The sequence below is a fragment of the Salvelinus fontinalis genome, chromosome 39 (genome assembly GCF_029448725.1).
Source record: "Salvelinus fontinalis isolate EN_2023a chromosome 39, ASM2944872v1, whole genome shotgun sequence".
In the NCBI taxonomy this organism is placed as follows: Eukaryota; Metazoa; Chordata; class Actinopteri; order Salmoniformes; family Salmonidae; genus Salvelinus; species Salvelinus fontinalis.
Window position 1 is genome coordinate 2146958 of NC_074703.1, and position 27887 is coordinate 2174844.

Sequence of the window (27887 nt, forward strand, 5' to 3'; positions counted from 1 at the left end):
AGTCATTACCTAACTAAGAAGTCCACAGTAGACAGCTCCCACTATAGTGCCAAGCTGCAAAGTCGAAATTGGCATAAATTGTGATAATGTATGAAGACGTCAATTCGCTTTTTGCTCTTCATTTAAGAGTAGGTCAGGCACACGTTTAGGAGTATGGTTAATATTAGCGTTAGTTTTGAAATCCGATTTTTAAAGGAGATAAATTGTAGAACTTCCGGGTTTTGCAGCTTGGCCAGATAGTGACAACCCCTCAGACAGGCCAGCGGTGTGTTCTCCGTTTCTCTAGTCTCACTGAGTTGTGTTCACAGCTGATGCACGGACACGGGACGGACCGCAGGTCTGCCAGTGGGTTGACGATCTGCGTTACTTTGTTGTCCCTGCTACTTTTTACAGGTATGTGAACGACATTTCGATTCGTAGTTTATTTATTAACTGTTGCAATGGCATGATAAATATTGGAGTCTGTGTAAAGATTGTCGTGTTGTTTTTAAATGTCATTTTGTTTCCAGAGTTTTCTGCTCGGGAAAGTGGCGCTTGTTGACCGTCCACAACAAACAAACAATGTCCTTGTCATTTGATAGCTAACAATACAGGGTAGTTTTGAGTGAGACACCAGTTGCTGAAATAGCCTATTCAGTTCTAATACACAGTCATGCACGTGTAGCCTACAATGTTACCTTTGCTGTAAAGACATTGACACTTGAACGTGGCAACAGTTTTTTAGGATACATTATATTAAAAAGGTGAACAAATGTTGTATCCAGCGTCAGTGTTACCGGATACATTAGCAACATAGCTAGTTATGTTACTAGACCAAACGTTACAGAAGAGCTGACCACTTGACTGTAGTCTATAATGACTGTAACCGATCGCGTTTTTAACATGACGCACTTGTCAGCCTTTGCTTATGAAGGCTAAACGCTACTAGGAATAGCTCGAATCAGGGTTAATGTCAGTTCATTCACTACAGCCTCCGTTATGAGCATAGTTGGTAATACACCATGGCATGGGTATTTAGAACAAAATAGAACGGAATCTGGAACATAATAGAACGGAATCTGGAACATAATAGAACGGAATCTAGAACATACGACTACTGTATTCTAATCGTATTATTGACTGTCTGAGAGTTAATTCATCATGTGTAAGAAGTGGTGGTTCACCTTGAGTTGGATGCCAGTCAAATATAATAATAAATATTCACACAAATTCTAGAATGAGAATTATTCTATGGTCAGACCATCCATGAGATGTCTGATAAGGATCGACCTTACCGACCTACATAGTTAACGTTACTAGGTTATCCGTAGGGTGTTCAGAGGTTGGCTGCGTGGAAACTATAATTTCCACGCTGTGTTTTAACATTTAGAAACGTCAGTAAACATTGCTTGTGAAACGTTTTTCCAATCATATGCTAATATACCCCTTATCTTTCATATCAGCGTAACATCTACTTACTGTGGCAGTGTAGCCCAGATCCATATGCTGTCTGCAGGTGACTGCACTTCCTCCTCAGTTAGTTTACGCACAGGTGTTTAAAGCGTGCTAATTATCTCAGGTGGTCACCGCTGTCTTCCCTAAACAAGCGCTGTAACATGGATAAATGGCCGTGTGGGAACACTGACCCTAACCCTATAAAAGCGTGTAGTAATTTAACCATTAACAAAAACAAACGATTTTTCCCAGTTTAGAAAACTGTACCGCAAGTTTTATTTTTTAAAATATTTAACCTTTATTTAACGAGGCAAGTCAGTTAAGAGTAAATTCTTATTTACAATGACGCCTACACCGGCCAAACCCGAACCACGCTGGGCCAATTGTCCGCCGCCCAATGGGACTCCCAATCACGGCCGGATGTGATGCAGCCTGGATTTGAACCAGGTACTGCAGTGATGCCTCTTGCACTAAGATCCAGTGCCACTCGGGAGTCCGACTGGTGTTTAACCGTACAGAACGAGCGTCGGGGCTCGTAAAAAATCCCCCGACCAGAAGATACTATCGTCATTAGGTGCTAAAGCAGTTGGAGTCCATGAATGGAATACACAGTTGCCTACCTACCCAGTTACCCGTTAGGCCACCCAGTTCTAACCGGTCTGTAATGTCACTCATTTACATGAATATAGTAGTAACAAAACCATTAAAACATCATAAAATCACCACTAATCAACTAACAAAATGTGCAGCATCATTCACCACTAACACAAGGTTGCTGTTTGGTTGGCTTTGGCTGTAGTCTGTCATCTCTGTCATTATTTGGCAGCACATCCTACCCATTAGAGGGCTTGGATAGCCCAGTCCTTCTTAAGAGGGTTGGGATTGTTAGCTTGGATAGCCCAGTCCTTCTTAAGAGGGTTGGGATTGTTAGCTTGGATAGCCCAGTCCTTCTTAAGAGGGTTGGGATTGTTAGCCCAGTCCTTCTTAAGAGGGTTGGGATTGTTAGCTTGGTTAGCCCAGTCCTTCTTAAGAGGGTTGGGATTGTTAGCTTGGATAGCCCAGTCCTTAAGAGGGTTGGGATTGTTAGCTTGGATAGCCCAGTCCTTAAGAGGGTTGGGATTGTTAGCTTGGATAGCCTAGTCCTTAAGAGGGTTGGGATTGTTAGCTAGGATAGCCCAGTCCTTCTTAAGAGGGTTGGGATTGTTAGCTTGGATAGCCCAGGCCTTCTTAAGAGGGTTGGGATTGTTAGCTTGGATAGCCCAGTCCTTCTTAAGAGGGTTGGGATTGTTAGCTTGGATAGCCCAGTCTTTCTTAAAAGGGTTGGGATTGTTAGCTTGGATAGCCCAGTCCTCCTTAAGAGGGTTGGGATTGTTAGCTTGGATAGCCCAGTCCTTCTTAAGAGGGTTGGGATTGTTAGCTTGGATAGCCCAGTCCTTCTTAAGAGGGTTGGGATTGTTAGCTTGGATAGCCCAGTCCTCCTTAAGAGGGTTGGGATTGTTAGCTTGGATAGCCCAGTCCTCCTTAAGAGGGTTGGGATTGTTAGCTTGGATAGCCCAGGGCTTCTTAATTTAGAGGGTTGGGATTGTTAGCTTGGATAGCCCAGTCCTCCTTAAGAGGGTTGGGATTGTTAGCTTGGATAGCCCAGGGCTTCTTAATTTAGAGGGTTTGGATAGGATGGCCCTCTCCTTAAGCAGTTATTGTAAATTGTGTCCAAAACAAAGGCTACTTAGCACAATAATCACTGCTTGCCTGCCTGCTGTGCTCAGTCCCAATGCTGCCATACTGCTACTGCATCAACAAACTGTAGCCGTTAGCCATGTTGACATACTGTAGCCGTTAGCCATGTCGACATACTGTAGCCGTTAGCCATGTCAACATACTGTAGCCGTTAGCCATGTTGACATACTGTAGCCGTTAGCCATGTCGACATACTGTAGCGGTTAGCCGTGTCGACATACTGTAGCCGTTAGCTGTGTGGACATACTGTAGCTGTGTGGACATACTGTAGCCGTTAGCTGTGTGGACATACTGTAGCTGTGTGGACATACTGTAGCTGTGTGGACATACTGTAGCCATTAGCCGTGTGGACATACTGTAACTGTTAGTCGTGTGGACATACTGTAGCCGTTAGCCGTGTGGACATACTGTAGCGGTTAGCCGTGTCGACATACTGTAGCCGTTAGCCGTGTGGACATACTGTAGCCATGTGGACATGTGGACATACTGTAGCCGTGTTGACATACTGTAGCCGTGTTAACATACTGTAGCCGTTAGCCATGTGGACATGCTGTAGCTCTATCAGTCTAATATAAGAACATTAGGCTACAGTATTCTATCAGTCTAATAGTAGAATAGTAGACTACAGTATTCTATCAGTCTAATAGTAGAATAGTAGACTACAGTATTCTATCAGTCTAATAGTAGAATAGTAGACTACAGTATTCTATCAGTCTAATAGTAGAATAGTAGACTACAGTATTCTATCAGTCTAATAGTAGAATAGTAGACTACAGTATTCTATCAGTCGAATAGTAGACTACAGTATTCTATCAGTCGAATAGTAGACTACAGTATTCTATCAGTCTAATAGTAGACTACAGTATTCTATCAGTCTAATAGTAGACTACAGTATTCTATCAGTCTAATAGTAGACTACAGTATTCTATCAGTAGAATAGTAGACTACAGTATTCTATCAGTCGAATAGTAGACTACAGTATTCTATCAGTCTAATAGTAGAATAGTAGACTACAGTATTCTATCAGTCTAATAGTAGACTACAGTATTCTATCAGTAGAATAGTAGACTACAGTATTCTATCAGTCTAATAGTGGACTACAGTATTCTATCAGTCGAATAGTAGACTACAGTATTCTATCAGTCGAATAGTAGACTACAGTATTCTATCAGTCGAATAGTAGACTACAGTATTCTATCAGTCTAATAGTAGACTACAGTATTCTATCAGTCTAATAGTAGACTACAGTATTCTATCAGTCTAATAGTAGACTACAGTATTCTATCAGTCGAATAGTAGACTACAGTATTCTATCAGTCGAATAGTAGACTACAGTATTCTATCAGTCGAATAGTAGACTACAGTATTCTATCAGTCGAATAGTAGACTACAGTATTCTATCAGTCGAATAGTAGACTACAGTATTCTATCAGTCGAATAGTAGACTACAGTATTCTATCAGTCGAATAGTAGACTACAGTATTCTATCAGTCGAATAGTAGACTACAGTATTCTATCAGTCGAATAGTAGACTACAGTATTCTATCAGTCGAATAGTAGACTACAGTATTCTATCAGTCGAATAGTAGACTACAGTATTCTATCAGTCGAATAGTAGACTACAGTATTCTATCAGTCGAATAGTAGACTACAGTATTCTATCAGTCGAATAGTAGACTACAGTATTCTATCAGTCGAATAGTAGACTACAGTATTCTATCAGTCGAATAGTAGACTACAGTATTCTATCAGTCGAATAGTAGACTACAGTATTCTATCAGTCGAATAGTAGACTACAGTATTCTATCAGTCTAATAGTAGACTACAGTATTCTATCAGTCGAATAGTAGACTACAGTATTCTATCAGTCGAATAGTAGACTACAGTATTCTATCAGTCGAATAGTAGACTACAGTATTCTATCAGTCGAATAGTAGACTACAGTATTCTATTAGTCGAATAGTAGAATAGTAGACTACAGTATTCTATTAGTCTAATAGTAGAATAGTAGACTACAGTATTCTATCAGTCGAATAGTAGACTACAGTATTCTATCAGTCTAATAGTAGGCTACAGTATTCTATCAGTCTAATAGTAGACTACAGTATTCTATCAGTCTAATAGTAGACTACAGTATTCTATCAGTCTAATAGTAGACTACAGTATTCTATCAGTCTAATAGTAGACTACAGTATTCTATCAGTCTAATAGTAGACTACAGTATTCTATCAGTCGAATAGTAGACTACAGTATTCTATCAGTCGAATAGTAGACTACAGTATTCTATCAGTCTAATAGTAAAATACAGTATTCTATCAGTCTAATAGTAGAATACAGTATTCTATCAGTCTAATAGTAGAATAGTAGACTACAGTATTCTATCAGTCTAATAGTAGGCTACAGTATTCTATCAGTCTAATAGTAGAATAGTAGACTACAGTATTCTATCAGTCTAATAGTAGACTACAGTATTCTATCAGTCGAATAGTAGACTACAGTATTCTATCAGTCGAATAGTAGACTACAGTATTCTATCAGTCTAATAGTAGAATACAGTATTCTATCAGTCTAATAGTAGAATAGTAGACTACAGTATTCTATCAGTCTAATAGTAGGCTACAGTATTCTATCAGTCTAATAGTAGAATACAGTATTCTATCAGTCTAATAGTAGAATAGTAGACTACAGTATTCTATCAGTCTAATAGTAGACTACAGTATTCTATCAGTCTAATAGTAGAATAGTAGACTACAGTATTCTATCAGTCTAATAGTAGACTACAGTATTCTATCAGTCTAATAATAGAATAGTAGACTACAGTATTCTATCAGTTTAATAGTAGACTACAGTATTCTATCAGTCTAATAGTAGAATAGTAGACTACAGTATTCTATCAGTCTAATAGTAGGCTACAGTATTCTATCAGTCTAATAGTAGAATAGTAGACTACAGTATTCTATCAGTCTAATAGTAGAATAGTAGACTACAGTATTCTATCAGTCGAATAGTAGACTACAGTATTCTATCAGTCGAATAGTAGACTACAGTATTCTATCAGTCGAATAGTAGACTACAGTATTCTATCAGTCGAATAGTAGACTACAGTATTCTATCAGTCGAATAGTAGACTACAGTATTCTATCAGTCGAATAGTAGACTACAGTATTCTATCAGTCGAATAGTAGACTACAGTATTCTATCAGTCGAATAGTAGACTACAGTATTCTATCAGTCGAATAGTAGACTACAGTATTCTATCAGTCGAATAGTAGACTACAGTATTCTATCAGTCGAATAGTAGACTACAGTATTCTATCAGTCGAATAGTAGACTACAGTATTCTATCAGTCGAATAGTAGACTACAGTATTCTATCAGTCGAATAGTAGACTACAGTATTCTATCAGTCGAATAGTAGACTACAGTATTCTATCAGTCGAATAGTAGACTACAGTATTCTATCAGTCGAATAGTAGACTACAGTATTCTATCAGTCGAATAGTAGACTACAGTATTCTATCAGTCGAATAGTAGACTACAGTATTCTATCAGTCGAATAGTAGACTACAGTATTCTATCAGTCGAATAGTAGACTACAGTATTCTATTAGTCTAATAGTAGAATAGTAGACTACAGTATTCTATCAGTCTAATAGTAGACTACAGTATTCTATCAGTCGAATAGTAGACTACAGTATTCTATCAGTCGAATAGTAGACTACAGTATTCTATTAGTCTAATAGTAGAATAGTAGACTACAGTATTCTATCAGTCTAATAGTAGACTACAGTATTCTATCAGTCTAATAGTAGAATAGTAGACTACAGTATTCTATCAGTCTAATAGTAGAATAGTAGACTACAGTATTCTATCAGTTTAATAGTAGACTACAGTATTCTATCAGTCTAATAGTAGAATAGTAGACTACAGTATTCTATCAGTCTAATAGTAGGCTACAGTATTCTATCAGTCTAATAGTAGAATAGTAGACTACAGTATTCTATCAGTCGAATAGTAGAATACAGTATTCTATCAGTCTAATAGTAGAATAGTAGACTACAGTATTCTATCAGTCTAATAGTAGACTACAGTATTCTATCAGTCTAATAGTAGAATAGTAGACTACAGTATTCTATCAGTCTAATAGTAGAATAGTAGACTACAGTATTCTATCAGTTTAATAGTAGACTACAGTATTCTATCAGTCTAATAGTAGAATAGTAGACTACAGTATTCTATCAGTCTAATAGTAGGCTACAGTATTCTATCAGTCTAATAGTAGAATAGTAGACTACAGTATTCTATCAGTCTAATAGTAGACTACAGTATTCTATCAGTCTAATAGTAGAATAGTAGACTACAGTATTCTATCAGTCTAATAGTAGACTACAGTATTCTATCAGTCTAATAGTAGGCTACAGTATTCTATCAGTCTAATAGTAGGCTACAGTATTCTATCAGTCTAATAGTAGGCTACAGTATTCTATCAGTCTAATAGTAGGCTACAGTATTCTATCAGTCTAATAGTAGGCTACAGTATTCTATCAGTCTAATAGTAGGCTACAGTATTCTATCAGTCTAATAGTAGACTACAGTATTCTATCAGTCTAATAGTAGACTACAGTATTCTATCAGTCTAATAGTAGACTACAGTATTCTATCAGTCTAATAGTAGACTACAGTATTCAATCAGTCTAATAGTAGACTACAGTATTCTATCAGTCTAATAGTACCAGTAGGCTTGTCTTTCTATTGTGCCAGTAGAGCTGCTGTGCTGGGAGCATTATACACTGTTTGCTGAGCTGAAGGTTCTCTGGGTCCCTTGGGACTGCTTCTCTCTTATGAGGGAGAGAGAGAGAGAGAGAGCACTCAGCTTTAGTCCAGCCGCAGAGCTCAGCCTCAGCTCTATATGAGGCCATACTAGTTCTATATTAGTTCCAGGAGAAGCCAGATAGCGAGGCTAACTTGTGTTTATCACGTTCCACCTCCTCACACATTTCTGTGGTGTTCAGCCTCATTCAGTGTTGTTTGCAGCTACAGTGCGGTCTTTGAACTGGTATTTCGGCTTGTTTTGGTCTCAACAACGATGGTCCTGTTAGCCTACGTCAGGGTTTCCCCATACTTGGTTCTCAGGAACCCAAGGGGTGCACGTTTTGGTTTGTGCCCCAGCACTACACAGCTGATTCAAATAATCAACTAATCATCAAAAACCATCAAAAATCAAAACGTGCGCCTCTTGGGGTCCTGAAGACGGAGTTTGGGGAAACACTGGCCCTGTATAATCACCTAAATCAGAACATTTAAAGACGGCAAATGTGTTTGAAAATTAATTAATTAAGGACAGCTTTATATGTAAAAAAAATTAAAATAAATAAATATACATGTCAGTCTCATGTTTTGACCCAGTGTCAGCGAGCGTCTTTTGTGGACCTTTCGATAATGCTGTGAACCTTTGAAAGGTTGTCTAGTTTCCTTCTCTAATTCTGCCACCCTGTGGTGGATGTTGGTACTGCAGTTAGACTGCTGAGTTCAACTGCCACCCTGTGGTAGATGTTGGTACTTCAGTTTTGACGGCTGAGTTCAACTGTCACCCTGTGGTAGATGTTGGTACTGCAGTTAGACGGCTGAGTTCATCCTAGGAATGTTATCACCTTATCCGAGCAACAACAATTCAAAGTAAACCAGCAAGCCCTTTTAGTCATGGCTAATATACTGAAGTATTCAACATGTAAACCGAAAATAACACATCTACAACTCTAGTGTTCCTGAACATGTCAAGGCTGCTTGGTTTGTACTAACCATCTATGCATATCTCTCTCTCGGTCACACACACACCACACACACACACACACACCACACACCACACACCACACACACACACACACATATACACACACCACATACACACACCACACACATACACACCCCACACACACCACACACCACACACCACACACACACACACATAAACACACACCACATACACACACCACACACATACACACACACACACACACACCACACACCACACACCACACATACACATACACATACACACACCACATACACACCCCACACAACACACACCACACACACATACACACCACACAACACACACCACACACCATACACACACACACACACACACACACACACACACACAGCAGGTAAAGCCTTGCTTAAGAATCACATCTCCAGATTCACCACTAGATGTCCCTCCCTCCACACACTAACTCACTGTACCCTCACACACACACACACTATCAATCTCTCTGTATCGCCACGACAGCTTGCTTTGTAGCCTGTGGGGTCCTGAAATGTGTGCCACTGTCCAACATCACACACCGCGCTCCTACTCAGCCACAACCCCTCCCCTCTCTCTCTCTCTCTCTCCTTGTAGCTTGGTCTGTCTTTCTCTGATTGTGTGCCTGCCCTGCCATGGCTGTCCTGCTAAGGCGTGTGGGCCGTGTGTCTCTACAGTTGTCCCTGAGACAGACCAGGACCCCCCAGAAGGCCCCGCTGCTAGCCACTCTTCTAGGTAGAGTAACCACCACCTGATTATGTCATAACCCCAGGTTAGGGGGACTGGATGGGAGTAGGATTAGATGTCCGTCTCGTCACACTGCAGTCTCCCCCCGTGCTACAGCCAGCGCAAATAGAGCCACACAAAGTCATAATACCCAGAAATCCTAGCGGTCAAACAGGGAAAAGGTTCCAATTGTTTTGAAAAATGTAATTGCCCGAGAGAGAGATTTACATGGTTATCAAAACATCACATCAGGGTAAAGCTACACGAAACACAGCCCTTATTTTAAGGGTTTCTAAGATCCCAGATGGGGGAAAAATGAATGGTGGGAAAACAATTGGAACCATTTCCCTGTTTGACCTCTAGGTTTTCTGGGTATTATTACTCATACTGCAGTCCTCTATAACCAGGCAGTGTCCAGAGGTTAAAGACAGCCTCAGTACATTATATGTTACTTAACCAGGCAGTGTCCAGAGGGTGAAGACAGTCATGCATCACATTATATGTTACTTAACCAGGCAGTGTCCAGAGTGTAAAGACAGCCTCAGTACATTATATGTTACTTAACCAGGCAGTGTCCAGAGTGTAAAGACAGCCTCAGTACATTATATGTTACTTAACCAGGCAGTGTCCAGAGGTTAAAGACAGCCTCAGTACATTATATGTTACTTAACCAGGCAGTGTCCAGAGGGTAAAGACAGCCTCAGTACATTATATGTTACTTAACCAGGCAGTGTCCAGAGGGTAAAGACAGCCTCAGTACATTATATGTTACTTAACCAGGCAGTGTCCAGAGGTTAAAGACAGCCTCAGTACATTATATGTTACTTAACCAGGCAGTGTCCAGAGGGTAAAGACAGCCTCAGTACATTATATGTTACTTAACCAGGCAGTGTCCAGAGTGTAAAGACAGTCTCAGTACATTATATGTTACTTAACCAGGCAGTGTCCAGAGGGTAAAGACAGCCTCAGTACATTATATGTTACTTAACCAGGCAGTGTCCAGAGTGTAAAGACAGCCTCAGTACATTATATGTTACTTAACCAGGCAGTGTCCAGAGTGTAAAGACAGCCTCAGTACATTATATGTTACTTAACCAGGCAGTGTCCAGAGTGTAAAGACAGCCTCAGTACATTATATGTTACTTAACCAGGCAGTGTCCAGAGTGTAAAGACAGCCTCAGTACATTATATGTTACTTAACCAGGCAGTGTCCAGAGGGTAAAGACAGCCTCAGTACATTATATGTTACTTAACCAGGCAGTGTCCAGAGGGTAAAGACAGCCTCAGTACATTATATGTTACTTATTGTAAATAATCTACCAATAATAATGACATGTATCTATAATCCTGTAGTAATAATGAACCCTCCCATTCTGATGTCGTCCTATAACTGCCTCATCCTCACCTCCTGGGTCAACTTCAAATGCCTTAAACAGGAGGGGAATACTGCATTCTGGATCAATGTCTTCAACATGGCCTCTGGCCTTCAAGGCTCTCTCTGTCCGTCTGTCCATTCTCCTCTTGTCTGTTAACCAATCGTCCTACAGCATCAGCCCTGTTAACCAATCGTCCTACAGCATCAGCCCTGTTAACCAATCGTCCTACAGCATCAGCCCTGTTAACCAATCGTCCTACAGCATCAGCCCTGTTAACCAATCGTCCTACAGCATCAGCCCTGTTAACCAATCGTCCTACAGCATCAGCCCTGTTAACCAATCGTCCTACAGCATCAGCCCTGCATGAAAAATGGGGACGTCGGTCGGTGGATGGATCAGACCCGTCTGTCTGTCTAACAGTGTACAGTGATTGAACTGTGACCTTTGACCTATGTGTTTCTCTCTCTCCCTCTCTCCCTCCCTGCCCCTCTCTCTCAGCCTGAGTAGCATAGCCCTCCCCCCATCCCTTCCTACATCCCTCCCTCCTAGACAGGGTGTGTCCTCTCTCTCTCTCCTCCAATCAGCAGACAGGAGCAGCCAATCAGAAGCAGCCATGTCGGGGTTCAATCTGCTACACCTGATCACCAATGCCAAGCCTGTTACTCTGAAGCCATGTGGGCTTCCTTCAGGTTGAGCTGGGCGCTGTGTGGTGTGGCGTGGTGTGGCGTGGCGTGGCGCGGCGTGGCGTGGCATGCCTGTCTGCTCTGCCCTCTTCTGGCTTTTCATCTCCTTGAGATGTGATGTTTTTCTGATGATTTTTTTTTGTCTCCTGCAGAAAAAAACACCACCTACAATAGTATTTATTAAGTTAATTATTTATCATTATTGTAATTATTGTACCATTTTAAAGTCCTTTTTTTCATAGGATGTTTACAGCTGGCAGGTTTATTTGCCGTATGTAATAAATACATTGGAAATATGAAAATATAGAGATACAAAGTAATTTATTTGAAAGCTTGGTGATTGTGGTGTTTTACTGCAGTAGGCAATAACAACCCTTCTCACATTCTGCCGTCTCTTCTCAGCTACGAACCCGCTGCCTTTTCAGTTGGTCACGGAATAACCAGTAACTCACTGCTTGCCTTCCTGTTTTAGCATCTAACACACTGTGTGTTCTTCTTTTGAATGCTGTTTCTGCTTGACTAATGTCAACTTCTTTTATCCGGAGAGATCTGGGTTTTAGACGTCTAGAAAAGCAGCATCTTACGTTCTTCACGTCACTCCTGTTCTCGTCTAATGTCAGAGGGTTTAATTTGGAGCTATTAGATTATCATTATTAGTTTATTAGTTTATACATTAGACATGTTTCAGAAGCCAATTACCTGGTTAATTCCTCTGTGACCTGACGTTGACCTGACGTCATTTAGTTCACTGTTTTGTGGCTACAATACCCTTAAAGGATTGCTCACAGTCATCGATGAAATACCACACTGAAGCTCTGCTCGGTCTGGCTCAACACAGACTGGTTGGGAGAAGCACCTAGAGGGGGGGAGAGATGAAAGGAGGGGGAGAGAGACAGACAGACAGACAGACAGACGGAGGGAGAGATGGAAGGTGGGGGAGAGAGAGAGACAGATGGTGGAAAAGGAGGGAGAGACAGACAGACGGAGGGAGGGAGAGATGAAAGGAGGGGGAGAGAGACAGACAGACAGACAGACAGAGGGAGGGAGAGATGAAAGGAGGGGGAGAGAGACAGACAGACAGACAGACGGAGGGAGAGATGAAAGGAGGGGGAGAGAGAGAGAGACAGATGGTGGAAAAGGAGGGAGAGACAGACAGACGGAGGGAGGGAGAGATGGAAGGAAGGAAGGAGGGAGAGAGAGACAGATGGTGGAAAAGGAGGGAGAGACAGACAGACAGACAGACGGAGGGAGGGAGAGATGGTAGGGGGAGAGAGAGAGAGAGAGACAGACAGACGGAGGGAGGGAGGGAGAGAGAGAGAGAGAGAGACAAATGGTGGAAAAAGAGGGAGAGACAGACAGACGGACAGAGGGAGGGAGAGATGGGAGGGAGGGAGCGAGGGAAAGAGGGAAGGAGATAAAAAAGAAGGTGGAGGATGAAAAGCCATAAGTTTGACAAGTTAAAATAAGCAAGCGGGGGCAGCAGAGAACAAACCTTGCTTACAATTAGGAAACAATATTTACACTTGAGGTTAAACAGCCAGGATGTCTGAGAAATGTGCTAATTTGGAAGGTTGACCCCCAGCTACATCAGAGCATGGACCAGGCTACAGTCACAGGGGACGCATTCCAATGGGTCTTGACCCCCAGCTACATCAGAGCATGGACCAGGCTACAGTCACAGGGGACGCATTCCAATGGGTCTTGACCCCCAGCTACATCAGAGCATGGACCAGGCTACAGTCACAGGGGACGCATTCCAATGGGTCTTGACCCCCAGCTACATCAGAGCATGGACCAGGCTACAGTCACGGGACGCATTCCAAGGGCTCTTGACCCCCAGCTACATCAGAGCATGGACCAGGCTACAGTCACAGGGGACGCATTCCAATGGGTCTTGACCCCCAGCTACATCAGAGCATGGACCAGGCTACAGTCACAGGGGACGCATTCCAATGGGTCTTGACCCCCAGCTACATCAGAGCATGGACCAGGCTACAGTCACAGGGGACGCATTCCAATGGGTCTTGACCCCCAGCTACATCAGAGCATGGACCAGGCTACAGTCACAGGGGACGCATTCCAATGGGTCTTCCCTAATGGCACCCTATTCCCTATATAGTGCACTACGTTTGACCAGAGCGCTATGGTCGTTAGGGGCCACATTCCAAGACGAGTTCTTTATTGGCTCTCAGAAGACACATGGAAACAGTGGTAGTTTCCCTCATTCACTTTCATCTCGGTAGGACCTCGTCCTTTGGGGCGGCAGGTAGCCTAGTGGTTAGAGCGTTGGGCCAGTAACCAAAAGGTTGCTAGATCGAATCCCCGTAAAAATCTGTCGTTCTGCCCCTGAACAAGGCAGTTAACCCACTGTTCCGAGGCAGTTAACCCACTGTTCCTAGACCAGTTAACCCACTGTTCCTAGACCAGTTAACCCACTGTTCCTAGACCAGTTAACCCACTGTTCCTAGACCAGTTAACCCACTGTTCCTAGACCAGTTAACCCACTGTTCCTAGACCAGTTAACCCACTGTTCCTAGACCAGTTAACCCACTGTTCCCCGGCCGTCATTGAAAATAACAATTTGTTCTTAACTGACTTTCCAAGTTAAATAAAGGTTAAAAAAAAATATTCACTACACCCCTTCCCCCCCTTACCTCACACAGTCAGTCAGTAGGAGAGTACCCTATACCCTATACCATCCCCCCCTTACCTCACACAGTCAGTCAGTAGGAGAGTACCCTATACCACCCCCCCTTACCCCACACAGTCAGTCAGTAGGAGAGTACCCTATACCATCCCCCCCTTACCTCACACAGTCAGTCAGTAGGAGAGTACCCTATACCATCCCCCCCTTACCTCACACAGTCAGTCAGTAGGAGAGTACCCTATACCATCCCCCCTTACCTCACACAGTCAGTCAGTAGGAGAGTACCCTATACCATTCCCCCCTTACCCCACACAGTCAGTCAGTAGGAGAGTACCCTATACCATCCCCCCCTTACCCCACACAGTCAGTCAGTAGGAGAGTACCCTATACCATCCCCCCTTACCCCACACAGTCAGTAGGAGAGTACCCTATACCCTATACCATCCCCCCCTTACCCCACACAGTCAGTAGGAGAGTACCCTATACCCTATACCATCCCCCCTTACCCCACACAGTCAGTCAGTAGGAGAGTACCCTATACCACCCCCCCCCCTTACCCCACACAGTCAGTCAGTAGGAGAGTACCCTATACCACCCCCCCCTTACCCCACACAGTCAGTCAGTAGGAGAGTACCCTATACCATCCCCCCCTTACCCCACACAGTCAGTCAGTAGGAGAGTACCCTATACCATCCCCCCCTTACCTCACACAGTCAGTCAGTAGGAGAGTACCCTATACCCTATACCATCCCCCCCTTACCTCACACAGTCAGTCAGTAGGAGAGTACCCTATACCATCCCCCCCTTACCCCACACAGTCAGTCAGTAGGAGAGTACCCTATACCACCCCCCTTACCCCACACAGTCAGTCAGTAGGAGAGTACCCTATACCCTATACCATCCCCCCCTTACCCCACACAGTCAGTCAGTAGGAGAGTACCCTATACCCTATACCATCCCCCCCTTACCCCACACAGTCAGTCAGTAGGAGAGTACCCTATACCCTATACCATCCCCCCTTACCCCACACAGTCAGTCAGTAGGAGAGTACCCTATACCATCCCCCCCTTACCCCACACAGTCAGTCAGTAGGAGAGTACCCTATACCCTATACCATCCCCCCCTTACCTCACACAGTCAGTCAGTAGGAGAGTACCCTATACCATCCCCCCCTTACCCCACACAGTCAGTCAGTAGGAGAGTACCCTATACCACCCCCCCCTTACCCCACACAGTCAGTCAGTAGGAGAGTACCCTATACCATCCCCCCCTTACCCCACACAGTCAGTCAGTAGGAGAGTACCCTATACCCTATACCATCCCCCCCTTACCTCACACAGTCAGTCAGTAGGAGAGTACCCTATACCACCCCCCCTTACCCCACACAGTCAGTCAGTAGGAGAGTACCCTATACCATCCCCCCCTTACCCCACACAGTCAGTCAGTAGGAGAGTACCCTATACCATCCCCCCCTTACCTCACACAGTCAGTCAGTAGGAGAGTACCCTATACCACCCCCCCCCCCTTACCTCACACAGTCAGTCAGTAGGAGAGTACCCTATACCACCCCCCCTTACCCCACACAGTCAGTCAGTAGGAGAGTACCCTATACCACCCCCCCCCCTTACCTCACACAGTCAGTCAGTAGGAGAGTACCCTATACCATCCCCCCCTTACCCCACACAGTCAGTCAGTAGGAGAGTACCCTATACCACCCCCCCCCCTTACCTCACACAGTCAGTCAGTAGGAGAGTACCCTATACCATCCCCCCCTTACCCCACACAGTCAGTCAGTAGGAGAGTACCCTATACCCTATACCATCCCCCCCTTACCCCACACAGTCAGTCAGTAGGAGAGTACCCTATACCACCCCCCCCCCTTACCTCACACAGTCAGTCAGTAGGAGAGTACCCTATACCATCCCCCCCTTACCCCACACAGTCAGTCAGTAGGAGAGTACCCTATACCACCCCCCCCCCTTACCTCACACAGTCAGTCAGTAGGAGAGTACCCTATACCACCCCCCCCCCTTACCTCACACAGTCAGTCAGTAGGAGAGTACCCTATACCACCCCCCCCCCTTACCTCACACAGTCAGTCAGTAGGAGAGTACCCTATACCATCCCCCCCTTACCTCACACAGTCAGTCAGTAGGAGAGTACCCTATACCCTATACCATCCCCCCCTTACCCCACACAGTCAGTCAGTAGGAGAGTACCCTATACCCTATACCATCCCCCCCTTACCCCACACAGTCAGTCAGTAGGAGAGTACCCTATACCACCCCCCCCCCTTACCTCACACAGTCAGTCAGTAGGAGAGTACCCTATACCATCCCCCCCTTACCTCACACAGTCAGTCAGTAGGAGAGTACCCTATACCATCCCCCCCCCCCTTACCCCACACAGTCAGTCAGTAGGAGAGTACCCTATACCCTATACCATCCCCCCCTTACCCCACACAGTCAGTCAGTAGGAGAGTACCCTATACCCTATACCATCCCCCCCTTACCCCACACAGTCAGTCAGTAGGAGAGTACCCTATACCATCCCCCCCCCCCCCTTACCTCACACAGTCAGTCAGTAGGAGAGTACCCTATACCATCCCCCCCTTACCCCACACAGTCAGTCAGTAGGAGAGTACCCTATACCATCCCCCCCTTACCTCACACAGTCAGTCAGTAGGAGAGTACCCTATACCATCCCCCCCTTACCCCACACAGTCAGTCAGTAGGAGAGTACCCTATACCACCCCCCCTTACCCCACAGAGTCAGTCAGTAGGAGAGGACCCTATACCATCCCCCCCTTACCTCACACAGTCAGTCAGTAGGAGAGTACCCTATACCACCCCCCTTACCCCACACAGTCAGTCAGTAGGAGAGTACCCTATATCATCCCCCCTTACCTCACACAGTCAGTCAGTAGGAGAGTACCCTATACCATCCCCCCCTTACCCCACACAGTCAGTCAGTAGGAGAGTACCCTATACCACCCCCCCCCTTACCCCACACAGTCAGTCAGTAGGAGAGTACCCTACACCATCCCCCCCTTACCTCACACAGTCAGTCAGTAGGAGAGTACCCTATACCACCCCCCTTACCTCACACAGTCAGTCAGTAGGAGAGTACCCTACACCATCCCCCCCTTACCTCACACAGTCAGTCAGTAGGAGAGTACCCTACACCATCCCCCCCTTACCTCACACAGTCAGTCAGTAGGAGAGTACCCTATACCATCCCCCCCTTACCCCACACAGTCAGTCAGTAGGAGAGTACCCTATACCACCCCCCCTTACCCCACACAGTCAGTCAGTAGGAGAGTACCCTATACCATCCCCCCCCTTACCCCACACAGTCAGTCAGTAGGAGAGTACCCTATACCACCCCCCTTACCCCACACAGTCAGTCAGTAGGAGAGTACCCTATACCATCCCCCCCTTACCCCACACAGTCAGTCAGTAGGAGAGTACCCTACACCATCCCCCCCTTACCTCACACAGTCAGTCAGTAGGAGAGTACCCTATACCATCCCCCCCTTACCTCACACAGTCAGTCAGTAGGAGAGTACCCTACACCATCCCCCCCTTACCTCACACAGTCAGTCAGTAGGAGAGTACCCTACACCATCCCCCCCTTACCTCACACAGTCAGTCAGTAGGAGAGTACCCTATACCATCCCCCCCTTACCCCACACAGTCAGTAGGAGAGTACCCTATACCCTACACCATCCCCCCCTTACCTCACACAGTCAGTCAGTAGGAGAGTACCACCCCCCCCCCTTACCTCACACAGTCAGTCAGTAGGAGAGTACCCTATACCACCCCCCCCCCCTTACCCCACACAGTCAGTCAGTAGGAGAGTACCCTATACCCTATACCATCCCCCCTTACCCCACACAGTCAGTCAGTAGGAGAGTACCCTATACCATCCCCCCCTTACCTCACACAGTCAGTCAGTAGGAGAGTACCCTATACCATCCCCCCCTTACCCCACACAGTCAGTCAGTAGGAGAGTACCCTATACCCTATACCATCCCCCCCTTACCCCACACAGTCAGTCAGTAGGAGAGTACCCTATACCCTATACCATCCCCCCCTTACCTCACACAGTCAGTCAGTAGGAGAGTACCCTATACCCTATACCATCCCCCCCTTACCCCACACAGTCAGTCAGTAGGAGAGTACCCTATACCATCCCCCCTTACCTCACACAGTCAGTCAGTAGGAGAGTACCCTATACCCTATACCATCCCCCCCTTACCTCACACAGTCAGTCAGTAGGAGAGTACCCTATACCATCCCCCCCCTTACCCCACACAGTCAGTCAGTAGGAGAGTACCCTATACCACCCCCCCCCTTACCTCACACAGTCAGTCAGTAGGAGAGTACCCTATACCATCCCCCCCCCCCTTACCCCACACAGTCAGTCAGTAGGAGAGTACCCTATACCATCCCCCCCCCCCTTACCTCACACAGTCAGTCAGTAGTGGAAGAACATGGAGGCAGTCCTGTTTCAGTTTAAACCACCATTACACACACACACACACACACACACACACACACACACACACACACACACACACACACACACACACTCCAACCCCCTTCGTAGTTCACCCCCTCGTGCGTAAAAAGTAACTCTCCCCCCACAGGACATAGAAACGGGGGCATCAATGGATTCCATTCACTTCCCAGCCCTTTAACGTCCCCTGTATTTTCTCCATTCATATGGTTTCAATCTAACAGGGAGGAATTCTCCACATAGTCCACATGAGAAGAGAGAGAAGAACCCCCCCCCCTCCCCAACCCCACACACACACACCTCCTCCCCTCCTCCCCAACCACACACACACACACCTCCTCCCCAACCACACACACACACACCTCCTCCCCAACCACACACACACACACACCTCCTCCCCAACCCCACACACACCTCCTCCCCAACCCCACACACACACCTCCTCCCCCCCTCCCCAACCCCACACACACACCTCCTCCCCAACCACACACACACACACACCTCCTCCCCAACCACACACACACACCTCCTCCCCCCCTCCCCAACCACACACACACACACACCTCCTCCCCTCCTCCCCAACCACACACACACACACCTCCTCCCCCCCTCCCCAACCCCACACACACACCTCCTCCCCCCCTCCCCAACCCCACACACACACCCCCCCCCCCTCCCCAACCCCACACACACACCTCCTCCCCCCCTCCCCAACCACACACACACACACACACCTCCCCAACCACACACACACCTCCTCCCCAACCACACACACACACACCTCCTCCCCAACCACACACACACACACACCTCCTCCCCAACCACACACACACACACACACCTCCTCCCCCCCTCCCCAACCCCACACACACACCTCCTCCCCAACCCCACACACACACCTCCTCCCCAACCCCCCACACACACCTCCTCCCCAACCACACACACCTCCTCCCCAACCACACACACCTCCTCCCCAACCACACACACACACCTCCTCACCTCCTCCCCAACCACACACACACACCTCCTCCCCAACCACACACACCTCCTCCCCAACCACACACACACACCTCCTCCCCAACCACACACACCTCCTCCCCAACCACACACACACAACTCCTCCCCCCCTCCCCAACCACACACACCTCCTCCCCAACCACACACACACACCTCCTCCCCCCCTCCCCAACCCCACACACACACACCTCCTCCCCAACCACACACACCTCCTCCCCAACCCCACACACACACCTCCCCCCCCCCTCCCCAACCCCACACACACACCTCCTCCCCAACCCCACACACCTCCTCCCCAACCACACACACACCTCCTCCCCCCCTCCCCAACCCCACACACACACCTCCTCCCCCCCTCCCCAACCCCACACACACACCTCCTCCCCCCCTCCCCAACCCCACACACACACACACCTCCTCCCCAACCACACACACACCTCCTCCCCAACCACACACACACCTCCTCCCCAACCACACACACACACCTCCTCCCCAACCACACACACCTCCTCCCCAACCACACACACACCTCCTCCCCAAAACCTGAAACGGGCACGACCTCACCGGCAGCCAGATTCCTACTTCGTACTGGGAAAATCCCAACGTTCCAGACAAGGAAAAACAAAGTTACTTCCTTAAAGAAACAATAATGGTCACCGAAGCCCGGCAGCACACGAAGGCTGCATTCAGAATGGCATACTGATCCCTGTGTAGTGCCCATAAAGGCGTCATCATGCTTCCCATTCCAAAAAGTTCAGGAAAGTTTGTTGTTACGACAATGACTGTGTGACGTTTTTTGTTGGTATTGGTCTTCGTCAAGGATCTGTTCGTTCACACTTCATATTTTTTTTCTTCTTGGAAGTTCAGGAGCTGAAGTCTCCACCCCTTCGTCATGTCATTGGTCAACAGATTCTACAATTAAGTGTTTGTCTTTCAACAATTAGACTAATTGTTTTCATGCTCATTTGTTTTTTCACTTGAGAAAATACTGCAGCAAACAGTTTTAGATGTAAAATTGTGCGACTAAGATCTCCTCGTTAAAATGAATGACATTTCTTGTTACTCTACATGACCAAAAGTATGTGGACACATGCTCGTCCAACATCTCATCCAAAATCATGGGCATTAATATGAAGTTGGTCCCCCCCATTTTGCTGCTATAACAGCCTCCACTCTTCTGGGAAGGCTTTCCACTAGATGTTGGAACATTGCTGCTATAACAGCCTCCACTCTTCTGGGACGGCTTTCCACTAGATGTTGGAACATTGCTGCTATAACAGCCTCCACTCTTCTGGGAAGGCTTTCCACTAGATGTTGGAACATTGCTGTGGGGACTTGCTTCCATTCAGCCACAAGAGCATTAGTGAGGTCAGGCAATGACGTTGGACGATTTAGGCCTGGTTCGCAGTCGGCGTTCCAAATCATCCCAAAGGTGTTCGGTGGGGTTGAGGTCAGGGTTCTGTGTAGGCCAGTCAAGTACTTCCACACCGATCTCGGAAAAATAATTTCTATATGGACCTCGCTTTGTGCTGAAACAGGAAAGGACCTTCCCCAAAATGTTGCCACAAAGTTGGAAGCACAGAATCGTCTAGAATGTCATTGTATGCTGTAGGGTTAAGATTTCCCTTCACTGGAACTAAGGGGCCCGAACCATGAAAAACAGCCCCAGACCATTATTCCTCTTCCACCAAACTTTACAGTTGACACTATGCATTGGGGCAGGTAGCTCTCCTGGTATCCGTCAAACCCAGATTTGTCTGTAGGACTGCCAGATGGTGAAGCGTGACTCATCACTCCGGAGAATATATTTCCACTGCTCCAGAGTCCAATGGCGGCGACTTTTTAACACCACTCCAGCTGACGCTGCCAGATGGTGAAGCGTGACTCATCACTCCGGAGAACTCGTTTCCTCTGCTCCAGAGTCCAATGGCGGCGACTTTTACACCACTCCAGCTGACGCTTGGCGTTGCGCATGGTGATCTTAGGCTTGTGTGCGGCTGCTCAGCCATGGAAACCCATTTCATGAAGCTCCCGACGAACAGTTATTGTGCTGATGTTGCTTCCAGAGGCAGTTTGGAACTCGGTAGTGAGTGTTGCAACCGAGGACAGATGATTTTTATGCACTTCAGCACTCGGCGGTCCCGTTCTGTGAGCTTGTGTGTCCTACCACTGAGCAGTTGTTGCTCCCAGACGTTTCCACTTCACGATAACAGCACTTACAGTTGACCGGGGCAGTTCTAGCAGGGCAGAAATTTGACGAACTGACTTTGTGGAAAGGTGGCATCCTATGAAGGTGCCACATTGAAAGTCACTGAGCTCTTCAGTAAGGACATTCTACTGTCAATGTTTGTCCATGGAGATTGCATGGCTGTGTGCTCGATTTTTTTTATACACCTGTCAGCAACTGGTGTGGCTGAAATATCCAAATCCACTCATTTGAAGGGTTGTCCACATACACTATATACAAAAGTATGTTAGAATAATTGACTATTTTGAGGAAGTGTATACTGGCTACAGCGTGTCAAGATGGACAAACCATACTATTGCCGTTTTTTTCTCGTTTTTCAAGCGAAGGTCTTTTTAAGGGAGTTATGGGTAAGTAAGGTAAGGCACACTGGTTTGGTTGGGCGCCAGCCGAAGCACACGGAAGCCTTAAGGCTCTGGTCAAAAATAGTACACTTTGTAGGGAATAGGGCCCTGGTCTAAAGTAGTGCACTATATAGGGAATAGGGTCCCTATTCTGGTTTATTAGCACCCTGCTCTACCAACTGAGGGTCCCTATTCTGGTGTATTAGCACCCTGCTCTACCAACTGAGGGTCCCTATTCTGGTGTATTAGCACCATGCTCTACCAACTGAGGGTCCCTATTCTGGTGTATTAGCACCCTGCTCTACCAACTGAGGGTCCCTATTCTGGTGTATTAGCACCATGCTCTACCAACTGAGGGTCCCTATTCTGGTTTATTAGCACCATGCTCTACCAACTGAGGGTCCCTATTCTGGTGTATTAGCACCATGCTCTACCAACTGAGGGTCCCTATTCTGGTGTATTAGCACCATGCTCTACCAACTGAGGGTCCCTATTCTGGTGTATTAGCACCATGCTCTACCAACTGAGGGTCCCTATTCTGGTGTATTAGCACCACGCTCTACCAACTGAGGGTCCCTATTCTGGTGTATTAGCACCACGCTCTACCAACTGAGGGTCCCTATTCTGGTGTATTAGCACCCTGCTCTACCAACTGAGGGTCCCTATTCTGGTGTATTAGCACCATGCTCTACCAACTGAGGGTCCCTATTCTGGTGTATTAGCACCATGCTCTACCAACTGAGGGTCCCTATTCTGGTGTATTATCCAACGGAGCATAGTATACGCTCCGTTCCATTTGAGCCACGCTCCACTGCGTCGCTGCGTTTGCGTTGTTTGCGAGGGTGTGTGTAGCGGCCTTAAAGGGATGCTAGCAGAGACCATAGACTTCCAGTCATTGTGCTAACGCTAGTTAGCATTGGCTTGTCAAATGACCTCTAACTTCCTTCATGCTGGACACAGAGATCTAAAAATGGTATCGACGAGTTTATCTGACTCTGGGGAAGTAGATCAAAATCCTGAAGTATTTCTTTAAGGAGTGTAATAGCTTTTGGCTAAATAACCATCCATGGACACTGACATCTTTACTGTAGACTGACTAGTTCTACTGCCTACCAAGCAGCAGCAGCAGTGTGTGTTTGAGAATATTCTCCATGTTTTTCTAGCATGTTGTCAAAATGGCCGAACATTGAACCTAATGTTTTACACTAGAATCACCTAGACTTCATCTCAGTTAACCCAGAACTGAAATCTCGACTAAATTTGGGTCACATTGTTTACATATTCTGTCCACTAGAGATTTTTTCCGAGACTATATTTGAGTTGTTAGCTTTGTGGATTCAGTCTGGTCTGCTCCAGCACATGCTTTTGGCTGTAGCACCCCCCCCCCCCCCCACACACACTAACTGTGGAGAATAATGGTCAGTTCCAGGCAAGAGTCAAGTAATTACAATCTAAAACCATAGTTTCCATGCAAACCTCTCTACTCAGTCCCCTATACTGAATTGTATGCCATTTAGTTTAATATTGATGAAGTGATGACCGTGGGCTCATCTTGCCTGGAACCTGAGTGATATGAGAGCAGTGCCTGAGCATCTTGTTATAACAGAGAGTGTGATGAGTAGCTAGGGTCCTGAGTTTCTACTGACCTGGGGGGAAAACTCCTGGCCCTAGTGATGATGATTTTATAAATAATGATGAGGGACTAGTAAAGGCAGAGGGGGGTCAGGGGGGAGACAGAATGGAGGAGATGCATCGTCCCTCACCTCCCTCCCCCTGACTACAGTAGTGGTTCTGAGACCCTCCCCCTGACTACGGTAGTGGTTCTGAGACCCTCCCCTGACTACGGTAGTGGTTCTGAGACCCTCCCCCTGACTACGGTAGTGGTTCTGAGACCTTCCCCCTGACTACAGTAGCTGAGACCCTCCCCTGACTACGGTAGCTGAGACCCCCCCCTGACTACGGTAGTGGTTCTGAGACCTTCCCCCTGACTACAGTAGCTGAGACCCCCCCCCTGACTACGGTAGTGGTTCTGAGACCCTCCCCTGACTACGGTAGTGGTTCTGAGACCCTCCCCCTGACTACGGTAGTGGTTCTGAGACCTTCCCCCTGACTACAGTAGCTGAGACCCTCCCCTGACTACGGTAGCTGAGACCCCCCCCTGACTACGGTAGTGGTTCTGAGACCTTCCCCCTGACTACAGTAGCTGAGACCCCCCCCCTGACTACGGTAGTGGTTCTGAGACCCTCCCCCTGACTACGGTAGTGGTTCTGAGACCTTCCCCCTGACTACAGTAGCTGAGACCCTCCCCCTGACTACGGTAGTGGTTCTGAGACCCTCCCCCTGACTACAGTAGCTGAGACCCTCCCCCTGACTACGGTAGTGGTTCTGAGACCCTCCCCCTGACTACAGTAGCTGAGACCCTCCCCCTGACTACGGTAGTGGTTCTGAGAACCTCCCCCTGATTACAGTAGCTGAGACCCTCCCCCTGATTACAGTAGTGGTTCTGAGACCCTCCCCCTGACTACGGTAGTGGTTCTGAGACCCTCCCCCTGACTACGGTAGTGGTTCTGAGACCCTCCCCCTGACTACGGTAGTGGTTCTGAGACCCTCCCCCTGACTACAGTAGCTGAGACCCTCCCCCTGACTACGGTAGTGGTTCTGAGACCCTCCCCCTGACTACGGTAGTGGTTCTGAGACCCTCCCCCTGACTACAGTAGCTGAGACCCTTCCCCTGACTACGGTAGTGGTTCTGAGACCCTCCCCCTGACTACAGTAGCTGAGACCCTCCCCCTGACTATGGTAGTGGTTCTGAGACCCTCCCCCTGACTACGGTAGTGGTTCTGAGACCCTCCCCCTGACTACAGTAGCTGAGACCCTCCCCCTGACTACAGTAGCTGAGACCCTCCCCCTGACTACGGTAGCTGAGACCCTCCCCCTGACTACGGTAGCTGAGACCCTCCCCCTGACTACGGTAGCTGAGACCCTCCCCCTGACTACGGTAGCTGAGACCCTCCCCCTGACTACGGTAGCTGAGACCCTCCCCCTGACTACGGTAGCTGAGACCCTCCCCCTGACTACGGTAGCTGAGACCCTCCCCCTGACTACGGTAGCTGAGACCCTCCCCCTGACTCCGGTAGCTGAGACCCTCCCCCTGACTCCGGTAGCTGAGACCCTCCCCCTGACTCCGGTAGCTGAGACCCTCCCCCTGACTACGGTAGCTGAGACCCTCCCCCTGACTACGGTAGCTGAGACCCTCCCCCTGACTACGGTAGCTGAGACCCTCCCCCTGACTACGGTAGCTGAGACCCTCCCCCTGACTACGGTAGCTGAGACCCTCCCCCTGACTACGGTAGCTGAGACCCTCCCCCTGACTACGGTAGCTGAGACCCTCCCCCTGACTCCGGTAGCTGAGACCCTCCCCCTGACTCCGGTAGCTGAGACCCTCCCCCTGACTCCGGTAGCTGAGACCCTCCCCCTGACTCCGGTAGCTGAGACCCTCCCCCTGACTCCGGTAGCTGAGACCCTCCCCCTGACTCCGGTAGCTGAGACCCTCCCCCTGACTCCGGTAGCTGAGACCCTCCCCCTGACTCAGGTAGTGGTTCTGAGACCTTCCCCCTGACTCAGGTAGTGGTTCTGAGACCTTCCCCCTGACTACGGTAGTGGTTCTGAGACCCTCCCCCTGACTACGGTATTGGTTCTCAGACCTTCCCCCTGACCACGGTAGTGGTTCTGAGACCCTCCCCCTGACCACGGTAGTGGTTCTGAGACCCTCCCCCTGACCTCGGTAGCTGTTCTGAGACCCTCCCCCTGACCTCGGTAGTGGTTCTGAGACCTCCCCCTGACCACGGTAGTGGTTCTGAGACCCTCCCCCTGACCACGGTAGTGGTTCTGAGACCCTCCCCCTGACCACGGTAGTGGTTCTGAGACCCTCCCCCTGACCTCGGTAGTGGTTCTGAGACCCTCCCCCTGACCTCAGTAGCTGAGACCCTCCCCCTGACCACGGTAGTGGTTCTGAGACCCTCCCCCTGACCTCGGTAGTGGTTCTCAGACCTTCCACCTGACCACGGTAGTGGTTCTGAGACCCTCCCCCTGACCACGGTAGTGGTTCTGAGACCCTCCCCCTGACTACGGTAGCTGAGACCCTCCCCCTGACTCCGGTAGCTGAGACCCTCCCCCTGACTCCGGTAGCTGAGACCCTCCCCCTGACTCCGGTAGCTGAGACCCTCCCCCTGACTCCGGTAGCTGAGACCCTCCCCCTGACTCCGGTAGCTGAGACCCTCCCCCTGACTCCGGTAGCTGAGACCCTCCCCCTGACTCCGGTAGCTGAGACCCTCCCCCTGACTCCGGTAGCTGAGACCCTCCCCCTGACTCCGGTAGCTGAGACCCTCCCCCTGACTCCGGTAGCTGAGACCCTCCCCCTGACTCCGGTAGCTGAGACCCTCCCCCTGACTCCGGTAGCTGAGACCCTCCCCCTGACTCCGGTAGCTGAGACCCTCCCCCTGACTCCGGTAGCTGAGACCCTCCCCCTGACTCCGGTAGCTGAGACCCTCCCCCTGACTCCGGTAGCTGAGACCCTCCCCCTGACTCCGGTAGCTGAGACCCTCCCCCTGACTCCGGTAGCTGAGACCCTCCCCCTGACTCCGGTAGCTGAGACCCTCCCCCTGACTCCGGTAGCTGAGACCCTCCCCCTGACTCCGGTAGCTGAGACCCTCCCCCTGACTCCGGTAGCTGAGACCCTCCCCCTGACTCCGGTAGCTGAGACCCTCCCCCTGACTCAGGTAGCTGAGACCCTCCCCCTGACTCAGGTAGTGGTTCTGAGACCTTCCCCCTGACTCAGGTAGTGGTTCTGAGACCTTCCCCCTGACTACGGTAGTGGTTCTGAGACCCTCCCCCTGACTACGGTATTGGTTCTCAGACCTTCCCCCTGACCACGGTAGTGGTTCTGAGACCCTCCCCCTGACCACGGTAGTGGTTCTGAGACCCTCCCCCTGACCTCGGTAGTGGTTCTGAGACCCTCCCCCTGACCTCGGTAGTGGTTCTGAGACCTCCCCCTGACCACGGTAGTGGTTCTGAGACCCTCCCCCTGACCACGGTAGTGGTTCTGAGACCCTCCCCCTGACCACGGTAGTGGTTCTGAGACCCTCCCCCTGACCTCGGTAGTGGTTCTGAGACCCTCCCCCTGACCTCAGTAGCTGAGACCCTCCCCCTGACCACGGTAGTGGTTCTGAGACCCTCCCCCTGACCTCGGTAGTGGTTCTCAGACCTTCCACCTGACCACGTTAGTGGTTCTGAGACCCTCCCCCTGACTACGGTAGTGGTTCTGAGACCTCCCCCTGACTACGGTAGTGGTTCTGAG

At 48.2% G+C, this 27887-nt stretch overlaps 1 protein-coding gene across 7 annotated transcripts in view; it reads left to right on the forward strand.

Moving 5' to 3' along the window:
- msrb3 (methionine sulfoxide reductase B3) overlaps positions 1-27887 on the forward strand; it is a 53575-nt gene continuing 25688 nt past the window's right edge. For 4 of the 7 annotated variants that reach the window (XM_055905266.1, XM_055905267.1, XM_055905268.1 and 1 more), the window contains exons 1-2: positions 301-393; positions 9570-9707. In XM_055905266.1, the coding sequence (XP_055761241.1) occupies positions 9608-9707 (100 nt within the window). In that variant the 5' untranslated portion in view covers positions 301-393; positions 9570-9607. Of the gene's footprint in view, positions 394-9569; positions 9708-11572; positions 11764-27887 lie in introns of those variants that run through there. The other 3 variants (XM_055905271.1, XM_055905272.1, XM_055905270.1) reach the window with 3 other exon arrangements.